General features: G+C 37.5%; 1 protein-coding gene across 4 annotated transcripts; it reads left to right on the top strand.

The window, feature by feature from the left end:
- On the top strand, positions 1-23,441 carry DDX52 (DExD-box helicase 52; the record flags this gene model as incomplete). Of its 4 annotated transcripts, none has more annotated exons than XM_079903562.1 (15): positions 1-126; positions 1,193-1,391; positions 5,720-5,847; positions 6,831-7,016; positions 8,736-8,879; positions 9,561-9,672; positions 10,497-10,569; positions 11,065-11,268; positions 13,457-13,547; positions 15,903-16,025; positions 16,159-16,309; positions 16,479-16,554; positions 18,631-18,702; positions 19,280-19,372; positions 20,580-21,092. In XM_079903562.1, the coding sequence occupies 15 exons, from the start codon at positions 40-42 to the stop codon at positions 20,713-20,715; spliced, it is 1,875 nt and encodes a 624-aa protein (XP_079759688.1). In that variant the 3' UTR covers positions 20,716-21,092. The 4 variants fall into 4 exon arrangements, with proteins under 4 accessions (XP_079759688.1, XP_079759687.1, XP_079759686.1 ...); XM_079903561.1 differs by lacking the exon at positions 20,580-21,092 and adding an exon at positions 22,270-23,441 and having other exon boundaries at positions 38-126; XM_079903560.1 differs by lacking the exon at positions 20,580-21,092 and adding an exon at positions 22,234-23,441 and having other exon boundaries at positions 38-126.

Raw genomic sequence — 23,441 nt, 5'->3', positions numbered from 1 at the left:
GCGCAGGCGCTGTGGGACCGCGGAGCTTTCTGGGAAAAGATGGATGCTCACGATCTGTTTCGCCGGCTCGGCGCGGGGGCCAAATTCGACGTGAGACGCTTCTCGGCGGACGCTGCCCGATTCAAGGTACTGTGTGCAAGGTGTCAGAAGCCTGAGTAACTGAGAAGGGGCAGGTGCCGGAGAAGGAACTGGCTGCTGGGGGAGCCGGCACTCGGAGACCCCGTGGCCTGGCTGTGGGGCATTTTCCCTCCCTTGGCGTTCAGCTTACTGCAGCCTTCTGAATGAACTCTTTTTCCCATCATTCTGTAGACTTTGTTGGGTCTAGCAAGGAAACGTTTCCTCCCGGCCTCCTTTCTGAGTTTATTCAAAGCACAGTTAGAATCCTACTTTCAGAAGTTATCTTTTTTCCGAAACTGATGGAAAGGAATTTGAAAAATCCCAAACGGAGAGAACAGATGATTTCACTGTAGTCTCTCCAGGTTTGTCTTGGCATGCGTATGCCTTTAGTGGGCATGTTTTTTTTTTTATTCCCGCAACTCCATGGCGTGTTAAGTAACCAATGAGAAGAGCGATTTAGAAATGGGAGATCTTACATAGGGAATTAGTGAGTGATAAATCGGGAGTAGTTAGGGCCCAATTGTGGAAAATCTTGAATATCAAGATTTCTTGGTATTGGGACTAGGGACATGTGTGTGTGTGTGCAACACGTGTGTTTCTTCTTTCTCTGTCTGACGGCATAGCGTAGTTGTTAAGAGTTTGAACTCTGGAACCAGATTATTTAGGTAAAATCCTGGGTCGGCCAGTTACTAGTTTTGAGACCTTGGTCAAGTTACTTAACCTCTTAATGCCTCGATTTTCTCATCTGTAATATTGCTATTTACTTCGTTAGGGTTGTTGAAGGAAGAAGGAATTTAATATATCTAAACATGCTTAGAAATCTGCCTGACAGCATGTGTTATGCTTATAAGTGTTAGTTGCTATTATGACTATTATTATTACTTTTATAAGGTCAGAAAAGGTATCATCTTGGATTCCATTTGCCCAAACACACACTTGTCAGCTCAAACAAATATTTGGTGAAAGATAAAAAAGATGGGGAGTCATTGTACCCACACCCTTACTGCCAACACTGCTAGGGTGAAAACAGTGCCAGTCTGTCTATAGATTTCATTTGAAATTTTCTGGGTTTTAGATAGGAAAAAGGAAATATGACTTTGATTCTTCGGAGGTGCTACAGGGACTGGACTTTTTTGGAAACAAGAAGTCTGTCCCAGGTGAGAGTGAATCATCAAGAACTCATCAGGAACTACAAGATGAAGAGAAAAATGAGGAGAGCCTAACTGAAAGGAAGAGGGAGCAGAACAAGAAAAAGAGGAAGAAGATGACTTCAGGTTAGTGCTTGATGTGTTTTCTTTTCTTTTTTCTTTTTTCAATTACAGAAATTATGCAAGCTTATGATTACACCTCAGACAGTATACAGCTATTTGTCAGTTGATGGCATTCAGGTTGTTTCCAGGTATTTGTGATTACGAATATTGCTACAATAAGATACCTGTACATATATCTTTTTGTACAGGTGCTGTATTTCTGTAATTAGCATCCTAAATGTGAATTCACTATGTGAAAGGATATGCACACTTCTTTCTTTGAACAGATACAAAATGACTTCCCACAGCCATGTCAATGCTGGATACTGTTGGTCTTAACATTTTAGCCAATCTCATGAGTGAAACTATTTTTTAATTTGTATTTTTTTTTAATTTATTTATTTTTGGCTGCATTGAATCTTTGTTGCTGAACGCAGGCTTTCTCTAGTTGCGGCGAGCAGGGGCTACTCTTCATTGCAGTGCGTAAGCTACTCATTGGGTAACTTTTCTTGTTGCAGAGCACGGGCTCTAGGCTCGCCGGCCTCAGTAGTTGTGGCTCGCAGGCTCAGTAGTTGTGGTGCATGGGCTTAGTTGCTCCACAGCATGTGGGATCTTCCCAGACCAGGGCTCAAACCTGTGTCCCCTGCATTGGCAGGCGGATTCTTAACCACTGTGCCACCAGGGAAGCCCCTGTATTTTCTTGATAACTGGTGAGGTTGAACATCTTTTCATAGGCTTTGTTGGATATTTACATTTCAAGTTTTGTGACTTGTTTGTTTTTACATCTTGCCTGTTTTTCACAAGGTTTTTTTCTGTACTCAAAAATAGGAGTATTTACCTTTTTTCTTTGTCTGTTACATCTATTAAGTTTCCTAGCCATTTTACCCTTTTTTATTTTTTTTTTATTATTTTTTTTGCGGTACGCGGGCCTCTCACTGTTGTGGCCTCTCCCTTTGCGGAGCACAGGCTCCGGACGCGCAGGCTCAGCGGCCATGGCTCAGCGGCCATGGCTTACGGGCCCAGCCGCTCCGCGGCACGTGGGATCTTCCCAGACCAGACTGGGGCACGAACCCGCGTCCCCTGCTTCGGCAGGCGGACTCTCAACCACTGCGCCACCAGGGAAGCCCCATTTTACCTTTTTAATAAACTAAATACTTACACATGGTTTTAAAAAGTTATACAATGGTGAAAAGTAAATTTTCTTTCCACTGTTTTGTCTCTAGTCCCCTATTTCTCCAGAGGCAACCACTGTTAATCAATTTCTTAGGTATTTTCCTAGAGATATTCTATTCACATGTATTTATACCTCGCTTAAAAAACGTGAATGATAGTGTACTCTGTATGCTGTTCTGTTCTGAACCTTTCCTACCCCTACTCCTTTTACAAAAAACAATATATCTTGGAGATTGTTTGGAATGAGTAGGAAGTACATTGCCTTGTTCATTTTAACATAGCATAGTATCCCATTGTCCATTCCATAAGTGATTTAACAAGTTCCTATGTGATGGACTTTTAGTTTGTTTCCTCACTTTTACTGTTACAGCGTTGCAATAAATGTTTTACTTTGTGTGTATGTGCGAGTATATCTGTCTGATAAATTCTTAGAAGTGGAATTTCATAGTTAACAAGTCATGTTACTTTCCTGGCTACAAGGAAGTTTAATAAAGCCTTCCACCGAGATGAATTGAAAAAAGACCTGACACAAGCTTAGGTTGCCCTGTTTTCCTGGGCAGCCAGAAACACACAGATATGTCCTATAACCATTTAGCAACAAGTGTGGATAGACATATATATAGTTTTAATTGGAAAATTCAAGATCTTGTGGATGAATAATGATTCAGGTCTATTAATGCCAACTGTCTCATAAAAGGGAGCAAAATTTTATTTTTTTAAAAAGTCTTTCCAAAAAAAGAAGTCATTCCAATTGGTGATGCCCACCAGCCATGTACGAGAGTTTCCTTTTTATATTAATTTGCCTCCTCACGTACTGTTGCACCGTTTTACTGTTAACATTGTTCATCTGTTTCTTCTTAATTTGTTAGGCCTTATATATATTAAGGAAGTTAGCTCTATTCTAGCATACTATGTATACAGATATGTTTTCTAGTTTGTCACTTATCGTCTTTATTTATTTATTTGTTGCCATTTTATGCGTTAAATTTATCTTTTCCTTTATGGTTTTTTGGGTTTGTTTTTACATTCTAAGCATTAAGCTTATTTTTCAAAAATTCTCCCATGTTTTCTTATTTGTAGTTTCATTTTGTTATATTGAAATCTTTGACCCTCTGGGATTTTATTTGGTATAAGGAATGAATGCGGGACTAATTAATTTTTTTCCAGATGGCTAGCTAATTGTCCTAATACATTGATATTACATCTTCTCCCTGTTGGATTTAAATACAACTTTTATTGTAACTTATCTCCCATATATATTTGGGTCTTCCGACTCTATTCTATTTCATTGATTTCTAATTCTGTATTCCTACACCAGTACCAGCTTGTGTTAATTAACGTGGCCTTACTTTATAAATTCCAGTAGAGTGGTATGGCATACTCTTTTTATTGATTGGGCAACTGGATATTTTCTCCCTAAAGTGATCTATAGAGTCAGTGCAAACCCAGTTAAAACTCTAGTAGACTTTTCTGGTAGAAATTGAAAAGGAGTTTTTAAAAAATAAACATGCAGTTACCATGTGACCCACCTATTCCACTCCTAGAATTTACCCAAGAGAAAGGAAAACGTGTGTCCTCACAAAGACTTGTACACAGGTGTTCATAGTGGCTTTATATGTAACAGCCAAAAACTGGAAATGACCCAAATGTCCTTCAGTAAGCGGAGGATAGACAAATTGTATATCCATACAATGGAATACTACTTGTAAATAAAAAGTTAAAATTATTGATACATGCTCCAACATGGATGAATCTCAAAATAACTATCCTGAGTGAAAGAAACCAGACTAAATTTATTAAATACTATATGATTCCATTTATATAAAATTCCAGGAAAAAAAAAAGCTAATTAGTCAACAGTGACAGAAAACAGGGGACTTCCCTGGTGGTCCAGTGGTTAAGACTCTGCTCTTCCACTGCAGGGAGCACAGGTTCAATCCCTGGTCAGGGAACTAAGATTGCACATGCTGTGCGGCACAGCCAAAAAAAGAAAGAAAGAAAGAAAGAAAGAATACAGGTTATTACCTAGGGATGGACTGATGCATTGTAAGGGGCCACAAGGAAATTTTGGGAAGTGATAGAAATAGTCTTAAATGTGGTGGTGGTTTAACAGGTGCATACATAATGTCAAAACGCCTCAAGTTGTATACTTTAAATATATGCGGTTTATTGTGTTGGTTGTACATCGGTGAAGTTGAAAAAATTTAAAAGAAATTCCAGAAGTAGTCTTTGCTCATTACTCTTCTTAGAATTTTTTAGGTATTCGTACATATTTATTTTCCCATATAAACTTTAAAGTCAGCTATTCCAGTTACCAAAACAATCCTATCATTACTTTTCATTGAGGTAGTGTTATTTACAGATTTAGTGAGAATTGCTCTCTTTATAATATTGAGTAGTCCTTAAGTATTGTGTTGTGTTTATTGCTATTATAAGTGAAATCTTTTCTTGCATCGTATTTATTTTCTAGCTGGTTGTGGATATAGAAAAGCTGGCTGCCTCATTGACATCTCTTATTGTTTAAATAGTTTTTGAATTAATCCCTCATTGTTTTCAAGTGTACATTTAGGTACATATTACAAAGCTGAAATAACTAAAAAGAAGAAAAAGGAAAGAGTGAGCTTCAGAGCTCTGATTTTACCAACACACAACTTGCTTCTCCTTCCCCAATTTTTTTTTTTAATTAATTAATTTTTATCTTTGGCTGCCTTGGGTCTTTGTTGCTGTGCGGGCTTTTCTCTAGTTGCGGCAAGCAGGGGCTACTCTTCGTTGCAGTTCGTGGGCTTCTCATTGGGTAGCTCCTCTTGTTGCAGAGCACAGGCTCTAGGCGCGCGGGCTTCAGTAGTTGTGGCACTCAGGCTCAGTAGCTGTGGCTCACGGGCTCTAGAGCACAGGCTCAGTAGTTGTGGTGCATGGACTTAGTTGCTCCGCGGCACATGGGATCTTCCCGGACCGGGGCACGAACCCGTGTCCCCTGCATTGGCAGGCAGACTCTCAACCACTGTGCCACCAGGGAAGCCCTCCTTTCCCAATTTTTATACCTCCTATTACTTTCTTTCATCTAGTTGCAACCACTCGTACTTTTTCTTTTGTTTAGTGTGAAGGTAAGGTATGGCCTGTGTGTGCCACCTAAGAATGCTGCACTTAAAATCTTTTAATTTTTTAAAAATATATTTTAGAAATTACGTCTCAAGAAGTTTCTACTATACAGTGGATATCATCTGTGGAAGCAAAGATTGAAGATAAAAAAGTTAAAAGAGAAAATAAACTAACTTCAGGAAAGTTGGAGCAGCTCAGAAAAGAAAAGGTTAGAAAAATGGTTTCACCCAATTGTGTTTCTGGCCTAATGACTTTTTCGCTATCCTTGAGTTATTCTGGTGGTAAAAGCGAGTATGGTTTTGTTTAGAAGATTACTTACATTAGATTAGATTTTACTTTAATGGAAACTTAAAGCAAAGTAGTGTTTGTGCTGTGGCTGAAATTTTTAAAGTTTAAAATTCTTGAAAGTATCTTGAAATTTTGACACTTAGGTCCAAATTGATGATGTGTTTAGAATTAAATTTTTAAAATTTCTTACTCCCTTTTGATAAACATGAAATTGGCCCCCTTTCTCCTTTATGTTAAGCTCACACTGGTTTAGAAGGATTTCCTCCGACAGGGATTTGAGAGTTAGAATTCTTAAGAAACCTATTTTATGACTTGGGACTAGGAGGAGTAGAATTCAGAAGAAACAACAAATATGCCGTTGTCGTGTTTGCTGCTCTCCTGCTGTATTGCAGATGGAGAGTATTGTTCGGCTCAGTTAGTAATCCCGAATCTAGAATTTGGCTGTCTGGATCAGAGAATGGGAAAACAAAAAAATCAGCATCACTTGATTCTGCTTTTGGCACTCAGTCTTAATAAGTAGAGTTTAGGGTAATCATTAAAAAGCATTGGCACTTGTCTGCTAAGTGCCACATAAAGACAATAGATTGATTCAGTGCCTGCCTTCTAGAAGTTTATATAAGATTGTGACTGTGACAGTAGCACATTAATGTGAATAACACATTATTCATGACATTGACATTAATATGAGGAAAGTGTGGATAGATAGGTTTCATTGTTATGAAGGTCTTCCTTCTATGAAAGGGCACGAATTATACCTAATATCTGTATCTTGTAGGGATTGGAATTTAACCAGAAAGTTTCATATGTTACTAAAGCTTATCCCAGAAACCGTTACTGTTGCTTTACAACATCTGACATGGTATTTGACCACATTCATGGCGACTCCTTTATTTCACTTTTCAGATAAACTTCTTCCGGAATAAACATAAAATTCATGTCCAAGGAACTGATCTTCCTGACCCAATTGCTACATTTCAGCAACTTGACCAGGAATTTAAAATCAATTCTCGACTGCTTCAGAACATTCTAGATGCAGGCTTCCAGATACCTACGCCAATCCAAATGCAAACCATTCCAGTTATGCTGCATGTGAGTATGAAGGCCTGTAAGTGAGTATGCGTGCATGTGTATGTGTGTGTGTGTTCATTCTCTTTCCTCTGTCTTTGAAATGTTCCTTTCTGCCTTATCTCCCCTTGTTGAAATCCTACCCTTGATTTCAAGGTCCGTCTCTAATACCTGTGCCTCCGTAAGATTTGTCTTGATCACTACTGCTAGATGTGATCTTTTTCCTTTACCAACACTGTTTCCCCTACCACCCAGTTCTCCATGTGTTTTCTTTTTCTTGCAACATTTGTCTTACACTTTACTATGGATTTGCATTAATTATATTCATCTCTTCCATTTAACTAAGAGTGTTAATCTTCTGAGGATAGGGACTATGTTCTGTTTTTTCATCCATGATTTAGTTTGTAATATTCAAGAACTATTTCAGAAATACAGAATTCTTGTATATAACCTGACTTTGTTTTTATCCCAGTACTTTTTATTATTGAAGTCTATTTAAGTACCAAAAAAATGCATAGATTTTAAGTGCACAGTTCATTGAGTTTCAACAGTGCATACCCTATGTAACCATCAACTCAGTGAAGATGTGTAGCATTTCTGTCACTCCAGCCAGTTCTCTCATACCCCTTCCATTCAGTCCTCACCTGACCCCCGCCCAGAGGTAAGCACTTTTCTGGTTTCTATTGCCATGTTTTAGTTTTTCCTCTTATAGAATCATGTAAGTGGAATCATTCATTATTTACTCTTTTTGGTTTCTTTCACTCTAATATAGTTTTTGAGATTCCTCCATGTTGCATATATCAGTAGTTTGTTACTGAGTAGTATTCTGTTGTATGAATATACCATAATTTGTTTATGTGTTGTTGATAGAGGTATGAGTTAACTTAGACTTTTGGAAATTAAGTTTTTCTGAGGTTTCTTTTTGTAGTGGTGAGAGCTGACTTTTTTCCCCAACATAACCAAGATGGCCTTCAGTTCTAGTAGCCAAAGGATATGAGTTCCCTCTCTCCTCATCCATACTAACCCTTTTCATTTTCTTTGGGAACTGAAATAAGAATATATTTGAATGATGTTGTTGACTGACATTATAGTAAATTTGCTTTTAGTTTTCATTTAAGGTTGTTTCTGTAGTGACCTTAACTTAAAGCTTTAAAAATCACAGTGACAAAAAAAAAAAAATCACAGGCTCCGGATGCACAGGCTCAGCGGCCATGGCTCACAGGCCCAGCCGCTCCGCGGCATGTAGGATCTTCCCGGACCGGGGCACGAACCCATGTCCCCTGCATCCGCAGGCGGACTCTCAACCACTGCACCACCAGGGAGGCCCTCACCACTTTTTATTTCTTACTTTTAGCCATTCTGTTATTTATTAAAACCTTCTTTAAGGATGGAGCAATGCAGATATCAGGTCAAAAAGTTGGTTTTGTAATTTTGCTTTGATAAAGAGGTTTAGGGGAAAGAAAAATTGAAATAATGGAAATAAGGTTGTGAATCATCTTTGGGTTTTAGTTATCTACTTTCTTTACCCAGTTCAAATGAACTTTAGTAATAATGCTCAGAAACTCTATTGGGGCGGTTGTAGCAGGGGTGGGTAGAAAAGCAAATATCGGAGAAGTTAGAAGAGTGATGGAAATGTGAGTGTTTGGATTTATTATGTATAATTTTGTTATTTTTATGGCTGGTAGCATTATTTGACTGGGCTCTGAAAAATGTATGTACTCTTACTTAATATACTCTTTTTAGGGTCGAGAACTTCTGGCTTCTGCTCCTACTGGATCTGGAAAGACTTTGGCTTTTAGCATTCCTATTTTAATGCACCTGAAACAACCCACAAACAAAGGCTTCAGAGCCCTGATTATATCACCAACACGAGAACTTGCCAGCCAGGTATGACTGGTACTTTCTGAAGAGGTTGTGTTTGTGTTTGTCAGTCATCTTTCTTATTTGAGGGTAATAGAAAGGTCCAAAAGAGTAAGGCCCGTGTCTTTCTCATGGTCACATATTCTGTTCAAAGCACACTTCTCTGTGTCTTACTGCATGTGGGCCAGTCTTTTAAGTCTTTTCAGTTTTATAAAATATGTTGTTCTTAACATTTATACTTTGGTATATGCTCTAAGATCCTTGAAGTTGGAAGGCTACTATCATATATAGTTCCCCTCTAAAACTTTTTTTCCTCACCTAGAAAAATGAAACCTCATCTCAGTTTTTGAGAAAGTAAAACTATACAATGATCCACTCTACCCTCCCAATGTGCTTAATATAAAATACATGCTAAGTATGAAATAGTTTTGTAACAGTACTGTATTCTACAAACAATATGTAACAGAATGGAAGAGTTTTGGTTTTATCTCTTGGAACTAGTTTACTAGACCGGAAGAAACTACTGAATCTTACTTAGTATTGACGTTCCAAAATGCTGAGATTCCAGGTTAATCTACAGATTATTATGGGCTTAATTTCAGGTATTCATGAGTTGATACTAGATTTATTTTGTTAATAATGAAAAAGAGACTATACATCTTATCCAAGTATTTTAGCAGCTAATGTTTTTATCATTTTCTGTTTCAGATTCACCGAGAGTTAGTAAAAATATCTGAGGGAACAGGATTCAGGATACACATGATCCACAAAGCAGCAGTTGCAGCCAAGAAATTTGGACCTAAATCATCTAAGAAGTTTGGTAAGGGGCTTCGTGCTTGAGATGTAAGGGAGTTAGAAATTACAAGTATCCTAATTGCTACCTAGAAGTTCTTCAAGTGTAGTTAGTTGGATTTTTAGAAAAGCTGAAAGAGATCTCCTCCTCACCCCCACCCAGTAGATATATAAATATATACCAGTGGTTCTCAACCAGAGGTGATTCTGCCCTTCACCCCCACCTCACCCTCTATCCCAGGGATACTTGGCAATATCTGGAGACATTTTAAGTCATCACAACTGGGGAGAGGTGCTACTAGTATAGGGACAGAAGCCAGGGATGCTGTTAAACATCCTACAACACACAGGTCAGCCTCCTACAACAAGGAGCTGTCTGAACCAAAATGCCAGTAGTGCTGAGGTTGAGAATCCCTGCTTATTCTATTGATTGTTAATCTGCCATGGAAATATTCTGCAGATAAGATTGATTTACATCCCTACTCTTAGATCAGCCAGAGAATCTGTTTTACTTGTCTTTTATCTTGAGCTTCTGAGTAAAGTTGCATTTAAGGAAAGTATTTTCCTGAAAAACAAACAAATGTTTGTTAAGCAAATTGGTGGATTATAGTATTCTTGCCTCTTAGAAGCTGAGAAAGCAAATCAGATAAAAGGAGAGTAAGGATATAGTAGTTTGTGCTATGATGGATTTAAAAAATATGTATATTAGCTTATTGTGTTGTTGGTGGTGTAGTGCATATAACCACTTCTCCCCACCTGAGGTTATTAACGGAAATTCAGGAGACTTAATCCCCTAATTCAAGAGGGATGAATGTTGTTTTTGCAATTTGTACCATTTATTTTTCCTTACAGATATTCTTGTGACTACTCCAAATCGACTAATCTATTTATTAAAGCAAGATCCTCCGGGAATAGACTTAACAAGGTACATTACTTTAATAATGTCTTTTATGTGTGTTTTTCATTAAATTGATTATATTTTGTCCTCAGTTACTTGTATTATTGCTCTTTGGAGCTTGCTATGTTGATGCTGAGAAAAATGGTTTTCATTAAACTCATAGAAAAGTAACTATCCTGGTCTGGAAGAAAGTTAACAGATTCCGATAAGCAGTTAGTACAGAATTCGCCTAGAAATTTTCACATCTTTCAGCAATGGTGATGGCGTTCATAAGGTTTATCTGAGCTTCTGTCATTGCCAGTGGAACCTCATATCTTTGGGGCTAATGGAATAGGTACATTAATTTATATTTATTTTGTTTTTACCTTTTTCTTGCTTATTTTTCTTATACTTTTTCTGGTATGATATGTAGATCTGAGAAGCATCATTGTGGTTGGACTTCTTCATTTGTTCCCACAGGTAGTGGAGCATCTTGGATCTTTCAGTTCAATACCCACAAGTTTTTTTTTTGTTATTTCTTAGTGTTGAATGGCTGGTAGTAGATGAATCAGATAAACTGTTTGAAGATGGCAAAACTGGGTTCAGAGACCAGCTGGCTTCCATTTTCTTGGCCTGCACATCCCACAAGGTCAAAAGAGCTATGTTCAGTGCAACTTTTGCCTATGATGTTGAGCAGTGGTGCAGACTCAACTTGGATAATATCATTACTGTTTCTATTGGAGCAAGGTAATTGTTCTTCCACATTATCCCACTCATTTTTTAAAAAAACACAAGTCATTATTTTAGACTAAAAGAGATAGGTTGTGTGGGTTAAGATTGATAAAAAGAGTTTGACTGAAAGAAATATATTCTTTAAAGTCAAGATTGATTAAGCATTTTCTATTTTAGAATAATCCAAAGGGAGATTCTCATATTGTCATATTAATATTCCTATCCTCATGCGTTTAGTTGGTTTTTCCAATCCACAAAGTATGACATGAGCTCTGTGGCCACCCAAAGGATTTAATCTCGTTGATGGCTTAACAAAGTAGGGCCACAGAGAAGGAAGCTGATGTTACTGAGCCACTTGATTTATAATTGCTTTTTAAAAATATTTTGGGGAGCATTTATGCTAAATGATAGAGAAAAGTCTTATGAAATTATGATATTGCCACTTGATATACTATAATGCAACGCATGAAATGGTCAGAGTGAAGATTGTAGCTATATGAAAAGGTGCCTGTAGTACCATGTTAAGTAAAACAGAAGCCAAATGAAACAGTAAAGAATATCCTGTCTACTTTCAACATAAAACTCCTGTGTATAAAAAGAAAAATAGAACAGATTAACCATAAACATAATTATAAAGGCAGATAACAGAATGGAAAAAGTATTTATACATGGTATAGAGTGTTAATAAAGCCTAAAGATACCTCACCCCAACTGTTTGTCAATAAATAAACCTTTGCTAACCATTAAGAAAAAAATTTAGGCATCTGTAACAACCCCCTTTAAAACGTTCTCATTTTACCCAATAATTTTACTTTTAGAAAGATTCTGTAAGTAATTAGACACATGAAAATTTATGACTAGAACACAGCAAAATGTCGAAGTTTATTCTAAAATGGTAGAATTGTGGGTAATTTTATTGTTTATGTCTTTATTTTTTTTAATTTTCTTGAGATAACATTTTTATAATCATAACAAAACATTCAAAGACCTAAATAGACATTTCTCCAAAGACATCCAAATGGCCAGTAGGCACATGAAAAGATGCTCAACGTCACTAATTATTAGAGAAATGCAAATCAAAAGTACAATGAGGTATCACCTCACACCAGTCAGAATGGCCATCATCAAAAAGTCTACAAAGAATAAATGCTAGAGAAACTAACACAACATTGTAAATCAACTATACTCCAATAAAAATTAAAAAAAGAAAAAAGAATAAATGCTGGAGAGGGTGTGGAGAAAGGGAACCCTCTTACATTGTTGGTGGGAATGTAAATTGGTGCAGCCACTATGGAAAATAGTATGGAGGTTCCTTAAAAAACTAAAAATAGAGTTACCATATGATCCAGCAATCTCAACTCCTGGGCATATATCCTGAGAAAACTATAATTCGAAAAGATACATGCACCCCAGTGTTCATAGCAGCACTATTTACAATAGCCAAGACATGGAAGCAACCTAAATGTCCATTGAGAGATGATGGGTAAAGAAGATGTGGTGTACACACACACACACACTTAAACACACACACACAGAGGAATATTATTCAGTCATAAAAAAGAATGAAATAATGCCATACAGCAACATGGATGGGCCCAGAGATTATCATACTAAGTGAAGTAAGTCAGACAGAGAAAGACAAATATCATATGATATCACTTATATGTGGAATCTAAAAAATGATACAAATGAACTTATTTACAATGCAGAAACAGGCTTACAGACATAGAAAACAAAGTTACAGTTACCAAAGGGAAAAGGCAGAGGTGGGGATAAATTAGGAGTTTGGGATTAGCAGATACAAACTACTGTATATAAAATAGATAAACAACAAGGTCCTACTGTATAGCACATGGAACTATATTCAGTATCTTGTAATAAACTATAATGGAAAAGAATCTGAAAAATAATATATATATACACACACACACATATATATACACACATAACTGAATCACTTTGCCATACACCTGAAACTAATATAACATTGTAAATCAACTATACTTGGATTAAAAAGAATGAATAAAATATTTAAAAATAACAACTTTGTCTTTAAGTTAAAATATAAATAATTCAGTACTTATATTGACAGTGGAAAAGGTCATTCTGTTGGAGTTGTGTGTAAATTTTTTCATTTATTTAGAATTCAAGGGGGGAAACAAAAATTGGCTCTTGCAAACTACAAGGGATGTTTTCTTCTTAGGAATTCTGCAGTAGAGACCGTAGAACAAGAGCTTCTCTTCGTTGGGTCTGAGACTGGAAAACTTCTGGCCATGAGAGAACTTGTTAAAAAGGTATATTTGGACTACATTCGTGAGTTTTGTTAATGTTCACCAAGCCTTGTATTACTAGGTGTAATATTACTAGCAATTACTTGTATGACTAGCCTTGGAAGACGGATTTATTATGAGCACTTAACTTCCTGGCAGACGCTTGATTGGGGCTCTGCTGGGTCTCCTGCCTCCTGCTGGCAGTCTTGGGGGTCTCTCTGTCCCAGCTTCTCCCTGCCCACACCCTAACTCCCATCCAGAACTGGCTGCAGGGCCCCCAGCTCTCCTCCCTGTCCCCAGGTAGGGTGATCAGTGCTGTGGCCTGGGTCGCTGAGCTGTGTGCTATTGAGGGGGTCCTGCCACAGGATTCCTGGGTGGGCCCCCCTCCGTGCCCTGGCTGTTTCCATATTTAAGCTGAAATAAAAGGTTTTAGAAACTTAAAAAAAAAAAAAAAAGGGAGGTTGAGTGCTATTCCTGCGTCATATTTAGTAATCCAGTGGTAAATCAGTAAGAAGCACATTGGAGCAACTCTTGTCTCGAAGGGGAGAGGCTCTCCTCTCAGAATATATTAAGATTTCTGTTCCCAGCTCGGGGTAGGCCAGGGAAAGACCTACCTGCTGCCCTGAATGCCTCCTTTTTCCACACCAGCACGCTGCGGGTTCTGTTCCAGACCACCACAGTAAGGCCAATGTCACAATAAAGTGAGTCACAGGAATTTTCTGGTTTCCCAGTGTATAGATAAGTTATGTTTACACTATATTGTAGTCCATTAAGTGTGCAATAGCATATGTCTAAAAAACAATGTACATACCTTAACTTAAAAATACTTTATTGCTGAAAATGCTAACCAACACCTGAGCCTTCACTGAGTCATAGCAGAAACATTAAAGATCACTCACTGATCATAGATCACAACAGCAAATATAATGAAGAAGTTTGAAATATTGTGAGAATTACCAAAATGTGATACAGAGACGTGAAGTGAGCAAATGCTGTTGGAAAAATATGGTGCTGAACATTGAGTCGCCACAAACCTTCAATTCGTAAAAAACACAATATCTGCAAAGTGCAATTAAACAAAGTATGCCTGTATATATCTGCCCCTGAATCTCCCCCCATCACTCTCCTGGTTTCTTAGAGAACTGGGGCATTAATGAATAGGACACTAGAGTGGGGTTTTTTGTTTTATTAATGAGTTAATAGAAATATAGTACTTACAATAGTGCTTGGCACATAATAAATGCTATTATGTGCATGTTTTACTAATGTTCTTAAGGATATCATTTGGCAGTAGGAAATTTAAGGTTTTCACAGATACTCAAATGGAATTATACACCAGAGATTTTTAGCCATGTATAAACTTCAGGAGTTCTGTGAACCTTCTGAAATTATATGTAACATTTTGTGTGAATGTGTGGTTGCCTGTTAGAAAGCTTCATAGCTTTTTTTCATTAGATTCTGAAAGGGTGCGTGGACCAAAATAATAAGGTTAAGCCCTAATGCTGACAGTCAAAAATATAGAAAGCTGGTTTGAGAGAGAGGTGGGGTTTGATGATATTAATGTAAAAAATAAAAATCATTTGCTTAGGGCTGCTGGTTGATAACTGAGATTTTATGGAACTTGATAAGATAAAGATTATATTGAGAGAACTGAGAACCAAGGACTAAGCTTTGGGGAATACCCACAGTTAGGATAAATAACAGATTAAAATGACAGTTATTGGGGCTTCCCTGGTGGTACAGTGATTGAGAATCCGCCTGCCAGTGCAGGGGACACGGGTTCGAGCCCTGGTCCAGGAAGATCCCACATGCCGTGGAGCAACTAAGCCTGTGCACCACAACTACTGAGCCTGCGCTCTAGAGCCCGTGAGCCACAACTGCTGAAGCCCATGCACCTGTAGCCCGTGCTCTGCAACAGGAGAAGCCACCACAATGAGACCACACACCACAATGAAGAGTAGCCCCTGCTCACCGCAACTAGAGAAAACCCACACGCAACAACGAAGACCCAATGCAGCCAAAAATAAATGAAATAAATAAATTTATTTTTAAAAAAATGACAGCTATTACATTTTAAGAAGAAACAAAAATGTTGTGAAGCACAGAAGCAATCAGATGATTATTTCAAAGAGTGGGCATCCATTGCTGTAGAAAGATGAAGGGGAATTAATTAGACAAGATTATTGGAATTAGATGGAGAGCCTGTACTCCACAACAAGAGAACGAACCACACTGTAGAGAATGGATGGTGAGGAAGACAGAGGCAGGCTTGGACCTCTGGTCTAAGAAATTTGTCAATTTCTAAATTAAAATGAACTAAAATCATATGAAATACTGCAGTTATATTCTTGATTATGGATTATGTATGCTTTCTTTTAGGGTTTCAATCCACCTGTTCTTGTTTTTGTTCAGTCCATTGAAAGGGCTAAAGAACTTTTTCATGAGCTCATATATGAAGGTATTAATGTGGATGTTATTCATGCAGACAGAACTCAGCAACAGGTAAAGTCAAATGCATACTTTCAAAGCAATAAAGAACAACTAAATTTTTTTTAATTGGCAGTAAATTTATGAAGTACTTGTTTTCCATTCCTAGAGTGGTACTAAAACATTTAATATATGTTCTGTTAACCAGAGAGATAACACAGTCCATAGCTTCAGAGCAGGAAAAATCTGGGTTCTTATTTGTACAGCCTTGCTAGCCAGAGGGATCGATTTTAAAGGTGTGAACCTGGTCATCAACTATGACTTTCCAACCAGCTCAGTGGAATATATCCACAGGATAGGTGAGTCGTGTGCCCCACCCCTCTACTCACCTCTCTTAGCACCACTACCAGTCCCTTCAGCATGCTCAAGTTTTTAGTGCTGTGAAAATCCAGTGATTTGTATATGTGATTCTTGAAGGTCCCATTCCTCCCAAAAGTAGGTTTTTTTTAATGGTCTGGTTTCTCTTAGGTCGAACTGGAAGAGCCGGGCATAAAGGAAAAGCTGTTACATTTTTCACTGAAGATGATAAACCATTATTAAGAAGGTAAATTAGGAGAAAAAATTTAGCATTAAGTTGGCAAAGTTGATTCATTATTCTCATACACAGTTAACGGATAATTACAAAATGGCTGTGTCCCAAATTCTGTTATGGTATTAGTCAAACAAACCTTAGCCATGAAAAAAAGAAAAATGATCAAAGGGCCTCGTTTTTGCCCTTCCATTGTTAGATTTTGGAAATATTCACAATGGAATATTCATTAAGTTTCAGACCCACGGGCTTTCTTGGTGGCACAGTGGTTAAGAATCCGCCTACCAATGCAGGGGACACGGGGTCGAGCCCTGGTCCAGGAAGATGCCGCGGAGCAACTAAGCCCGTGGGCCACAACTACTGAGCCTGCGCTTTAGAGCCTGCGAGCCACAACTACTGAGCCCATGTGCCAGAACTACTGAAGCCTGTGCACCTAGAGCTTGTACTCCACAAGAGAAGCCACCTTAATGAGAGGCCTGTGCACAACGAAGAGTAGCCCGCACTCGTTGCAACTAAAAAGAGCCCGCGCATAGTAACAAAGACCCAATGCAGGCAAAAGTTAATTAATTAAAAAAAAAAAGTTTCAGACTCACAGAATTCTCCCAATAGCCTTCACTTGATATTACTCAAAATGTAATATTAAGGTTTTGGATTAATTGTTTAAAGTTAACCCCTGAGTCTCTTATAGCCCCGTCAAAATGATCTCTTAGCATGGGTGTATTCTTCCCATTACTCTTAGGGGCAGCTGGAGTTTTATGTTTAGTCCCAGGATCACCTGTCATAGAGGAAAAACTGTTTTAGTAACACACTCTAATATTCAGTTGTAGCCCCTTGAAGCCTGGGTAACCTATGATAGGCCTACAGAAATTTTAGGCTGATGATAATTGGCAACAGTTCATATTTCTAACAAATGAAGTTGAGTTGTGGATGTAGGCAGTTTGTACTTTATTCTGTTTATCAGTTTTGGCGAAGATTTTGCTTCGTGCCTTCTGAGCCTTGGCTCTGTCAGCCTTGATTTTGCTGTGATCAGATTTTCACATGTGATGTGTAGGGGAGTACATTCCAATAGCCTAGATTCACCTGAGTTCTCAGCAACTCCAAGCATGTGCATCTGATGACCCCCATATCGGTACAACAGTGTACCTCAGTTTTCCATCTGGAAAATGGGGATAATGATAGTATTTACTACAAAGGGTTGTAAGGATTGAATAAGTTACTACAGTAAGTCCCCTACATACAAACAAGTTCCGTTCCGAGAGTGTGTTCGTTAAGTCCAGTTTGTTCATAAGTTCAACAAAGTTAGCCTAGGTACCCAGCTAACACAACCGGCTATATAGTACGTACTGTAATAGGTTTATAATAGTTTTCACACAAATAATACATAATAAACCCCAAAATAAAACATTTTTAATCTTACAGTACAGTACCTTGAAAAGTACAGTAGTACAGTACAACAGCTGGTGCTTCTTAGCAGTACCAGCTACGTCACCACTGCTTTTATGCTTGCTTCCGGACACCCTGGGCTTGAAACAAAGATACTGTGCTACTGTACTCTATACAGTACTGTACAGTAAAGTACACAAAAGCACAACCACTTGTAGAGGATGTATGCATATGACAGTGTACGCCAGACATGTGAACTAATTTACCTGACTGGGCATGCGAATGCATGTTTACATCTTTGAAAGTTCAAAACTTGAAGGTTCATTTGTAGGGGACTTACTGTATACATGAGAAGCTTGAGACCATGTCAAGCTTTATCATTTAATAAATTTAAGTATGACTCTGACTTCAGTCAGTGTCTCATCCAATACTGGGCTTAGTAGCTTTTTAGGGCTTGTTAAATATTGAGTAGAAACAGATGCTATCTAAAATTTTCATCAAGACATTGATTTCAGTCCAGCAGACCGTTCTCTCAGTAATCCAATATGACTGTATCTGGTAATAATTGGTAATAATTTATCAGAACACTTTACTGGATTACTTTTTTGTTTGTGTAGTTTTAATTCCTCTTGTATTGTGCAGAGGGTTTATGTACATAAACATCAGTTTGACAAGATACAAATTTACGTTTATGGGTACCTTTTTCAGTGTTGCCAATGTTATCCAGCAGGCCGGATGTCCTGTCCCAGAATACATAAAAGGTTTCCAGAAACTACTAAGGTACAATCTTGAATTTACCTGGAGCTTCTCTCTCTCTCTCTCTCTCTTTACATATATATTCTTGATTTCACACTCTTATACATTATAGTTCTAATAATAGTACTATTTTTAGAACATTTTAAGATTAAAATTTTTCCTTTTAAATATGTGTGAATACTGTCTGTTCTTTCCCTGCCAGTTTTTCATCCTTGAAATTTTAAGTATTCAGATTTTTAAAGTATTATTCAACATGAGTGAAATATGCTGAGATTTTGTTCTAATTCATAAAACTGATAAAAAGCAGTTAATTGGCCAAAATCAAACTCTAGTGTTTGTTAGCACAAGATATAAGAGTGACACACGACATATTTTAATCATAATCAGTGCCTTTTAAAAAATTGGTTGAATTTATCATCCCTTTGGGTTACCTCTCTAGATGCTGTTAGGTAACCTAGTATATTAAAGTGGATACAGTGGTGTCACTGTAAATCTGTAAGTGGATGAAGGAAACGAATTTTGTGAACCAAAGAACCAAAACTAGTTTTAGCTCTTTTAAATTAAGTTGCAGTTAATTCAGTTCTTTCTTTGTAACTTTCAGTAAACAAAAGAAAAAGATGATTAAGAAGCCTTTGGAAAGGGAGAGCATTAGTACAACTCCAAAATATTTCTTAGAAAAAGCTAAGGATAAACGGTAAGTATATGGTAAAAGTTACTGTTTGATTCTGGCATATTCTTATAACGTAAGCATTATTTTTCCTTAGGATAGATTTTTAGAAGTAGAATTTGATAGGTCTACAGTCCATTATAGAAGGTAATAAAAGTAATATATCTTAGGTTGCCTGTGATTTGGAAACTTGGATAATTCAATCTTGGAATTTTTCTTTATCTGTATATTAATCTGTATTTCTCCATCTTTGAAAATATGATTTCAGTTCACTATGAATTAGAATTGCACTGTCCACCATCTCCACACAGCCTGTATCTGGGCACACTACTGAGGCCAGTAGTTAGGACTGCTGACTCACATTGATGGAGTCTTCCTTCAAGCTCCATATTCTGGGCAGGATTTCAGTAGGATTTTGGGCTTATGCTGAAGCACATTGTAACACCTCTGAACAGTATGACTTGAGTAAATTTGTAGTCATTTAGCTGAAGTTTTGAGGATTTTAAAGTATAGGTTTTTTTTTTTTTTAGCATACACACAGGACTACCTTTTTTGCCTGTTACTGCCAGGAAACTACATGATTTCATAGGGGATTTCACAGTACTATTCTTTCCACTATTTAAGGAAAAATGACACTCTTCAAATTCTATTAGTACCAATTAATATATAACATATATAAAATGTAGGCATTTACCAAGTTCTACTGTTCACCTTCAGTCTTACTACATATATAATATGTAGTGAGGTGTATGAATGGATGTAAAATGAGACGACCCCTTTCCTGAAGTTAGGGAAAGGAGATTAATATACATGAGAAAAGTTAGATAATAATTTTTAAATAAAACAGAAGTTTAGAGAAGGGAAAAATATCATTATGGATTGGTGTAGTTACAGAAAGTTTCAAGGAAGTAGAATTATGTTCAAGGATGGGTAAAATTTAGGCATGTAGAAGGAACAAGGTGAACCCAGGCGAGAAAACCTGCACTTTCCTTCTGAGTGAAAGAGTCTGCCTGGCATTTTGTATTGGTTGTGGGAAATAATGTTCAGCCCCAGTACATAGACTGTACAGAGTGTCCCAAAGGGTTCGGTGGTTTTAAGCTTTAATAACTTGGGAAGAATAAATGTTACAACCTTATAAAACTACATCATTTGAAAGATTATTTTAATTTAACTGGTACTTATTCAGTTTTGTGCGTTCTTAATACATTTTTATTTTTATTCTTTGTGGCAACAGTTCCTGGGTGACAGACCAGTGGATTGGTAGAGAAGGTTGCCCTGCTTGGTCACCTTATCTGTCTCATAAGACTTTTTCTTGTGGTGGGCTGCTGCAGAATTGTTGCATACACATCAGAACCTCATTCTTTGGGTGATCTCAAAGCTAGGATTGGAAATGCAGTCCTTTCAGGCACTGAGCCGCAGCTGATAAAAGTTTTTACAAAGGTCGAAAATTGTCTAGAGCATAAGATCATGGCTGTGTTGAACTGTAAAAATAAAATCAATATTTTAAATAATGACAGTTTAATTGCTGATTTTTGTAAGTTTGTAGCTTTTAATGATCTGAGGTTATTAAAACTTAAAGCTGCGCTAAGACTTTGAGGACACTTGTTACAAACCTTGTCACTAGCCCCCTGCTTAAGATGCTTTGATTCTGTCTCTATTTTCTTTACATTTAAAGGCCATACTTCTTAACATAGCATACAAACAAGATCTGATCTAGCTTACCTTTCCACTGTAGATGTTGCTTTAATGATCCTACCCACACCTGTGGCCTCAGCTCTATGCTGATAAATCTTAAGTCCATATCTTCAAGCCCAGCTTCCCAACTGAGCTATAAACCTGAAGCCTGTTGCCTAATGGGTGTCACTTCAGGCGCTGCAAACTCAAACTGGTATAGTAGGGCGTAGGGGAGATTGGATTTGGAGCCAGAATAACTGGCTCTAATAACACCTTTTCCTGTGTGACTTTGCACAAGTCACTTCACCTCTCTAAGCCTCTTTCCCCCTATATATAATGGAAATGGTTATATAAATAATACCAACTCTGCCACTCAGAGTTGGTGGAGGATTAAATGAACTGATATACATCTAAGAACTTTGCATTACTGTACTGTAGTATGTGAATATTGATTATTTTCTCAAAACTTTTTTTCCTTTTCCTGTGTTAACAGTTAGTTGATGGCATTCACCATTCACCAAAGTCTAAAATCAGACTGTCATGTCTAAAATTTTTACCAGTGTCATGTCTAATATTTATTACCAGTGTGTGATGATCAGCAAGTTACTTAACCACTCTACCTCATTTTCCACATCTGTAAAATGAGGATAATAATAGAATCTTCTTCGTAAGTTAGGAAGACTATCTGAGTTGATACATATAAACGACTTATAAACAGTATCTGGCATTTAATCAATGTGAACTCTTCTTATTAATTCAGGATCAGAATCTGTCTTTTATACCATGTTGTAGTGTAGTTTACTGTGGTGTTTCTGTCTCACTTACCTGGATGTGGTTTTCTAAAGGGCAAAGACACATCTTTGTGTTCCTAGTGCCTTGTATACTTGATTATACAGGAGGTTTCAGTAAATGTTTATTAAACTGGTAGAGTTTTGGAAAGTACATATATCTAAAATTTCTAGGGCTTCCCTGGTGGCGCAGTTGTTGGGAGTCCGCCTGCCGATGCAGGGGACGCGGGTTCGTGCCCCGGTCCGGGAGGATCCCACATGCCGCGGAGCGGCTGGGCCTGTGAGCCATGGCCGCTGAGCCTGCGCGTCTGGAGCCTGTGCTCCGCAACGGGAGAGGCCACAACAGTGAGAGGCCCGCATACAGCCAAAAAAAAAAAACAACAACAAAAAAAAATTTCTAATTCAACTTTCCTTTCATTGTCACAGGAAAAAGGTCACTGGTCTTTCCTTTCATTGTCACAGGAAAAAGGTCACTGGTCAGAACAGCAAGAAGAAAGTAACTCCTGAGGACAAAAGTTAAAAACAGACTTCTAAAAAGACTATATCACAAATGTGATTTTATGATTCCAGCATGAATGTTGTTTTCATGGAATACATTGTCTTATAATCACCTGTACCAAACATTTGAAATCAACTACAAGAACATGGGACTAGTGAAAAATGATCCTAAACTATCAGTGCATCATGTCAAGTTTCAATTCATAGGTGATTTTTTAAATGATTATATAATGGAAAAAACATTCATTGACATTCATGTGGTTTGAATCCAGAGCGATGCTTCTTAACAGAAGAACAAAAGTTTATGCTAAAAATAACAACACCCAAATGTGGGGAACTGGATTTTTCCCTTCAAGTGTGGAAGAGCGCGTCGTGTATGCTGTGGAGAGGCGTTTGGAACCACATTGCGAAGTCAAGTCTTGAGGTTGAATGCCCCTTCCCACCCACTTTTTTTTTTTTTTTTTTGGATGGACAAGAAGCAGCACGGGCTGTCTACCAAGAATAAACCTACTGCTCTCTTTATTTCACTGTTTCTTAATTTGTTGATGGCCTTTTGTGATATGAGCCACAACAAGATGCCTTTTATATGGCTGGTTATTCAAGTTCACTAGAATTTTAAATTCTTTGATCTATATATAAATATCTTTTACCTCATCCCTATCGTAGCTCAGACCTTACCTTCATAATGTTGCAGCTATAAGATTATGGTCAGCTTCTCCCTTTCTTACTTCATTTTCCATCATTTAACCATGTTCTTTCCTGTCTCTTTCCATTTGAGATGACTTTGCTCGAAAAGTGATAAACATTTTATCCTGATAAGGAAGAATGTTCCTGTTACTTGATCCACCTCTGGCTCCCTTCTCTTACAGCTTATCTTTCCTAAGGCTTTATGGCCCTTCATCCAGATAGTATGCAGGTCTCTGCCGAAGGTAAAGGATTATGATTGTACAGTGATAGAGACTATTCACTCTTAGTAGATTTTCCTCAGTTGCTAGTTTTGTACAGTGGAATGAAAAATCGACTTCATACATGTAAGGTACTTGCAATGGTGCCTGACATGAATGTTAGTTATCAGTACTGTAATACTATAATATAGATAACCTTTTCTCAGTAACATTTGAATTACACTTATTTAT

This window comes from Stenella coeruleoalba (genome assembly GCF_951394435.1).
Source record: "Stenella coeruleoalba genome assembly, chromosome: 19".
Classification (NCBI taxonomy): Eukaryota; Metazoa; Chordata; class Mammalia; order Artiodactyla; family Delphinidae; genus Stenella; species Stenella coeruleoalba.
The sequence above is the reverse complement of the archived record's forward strand: the minus strand, read 5'-3'. Positions and strand labels throughout refer to the sequence as shown.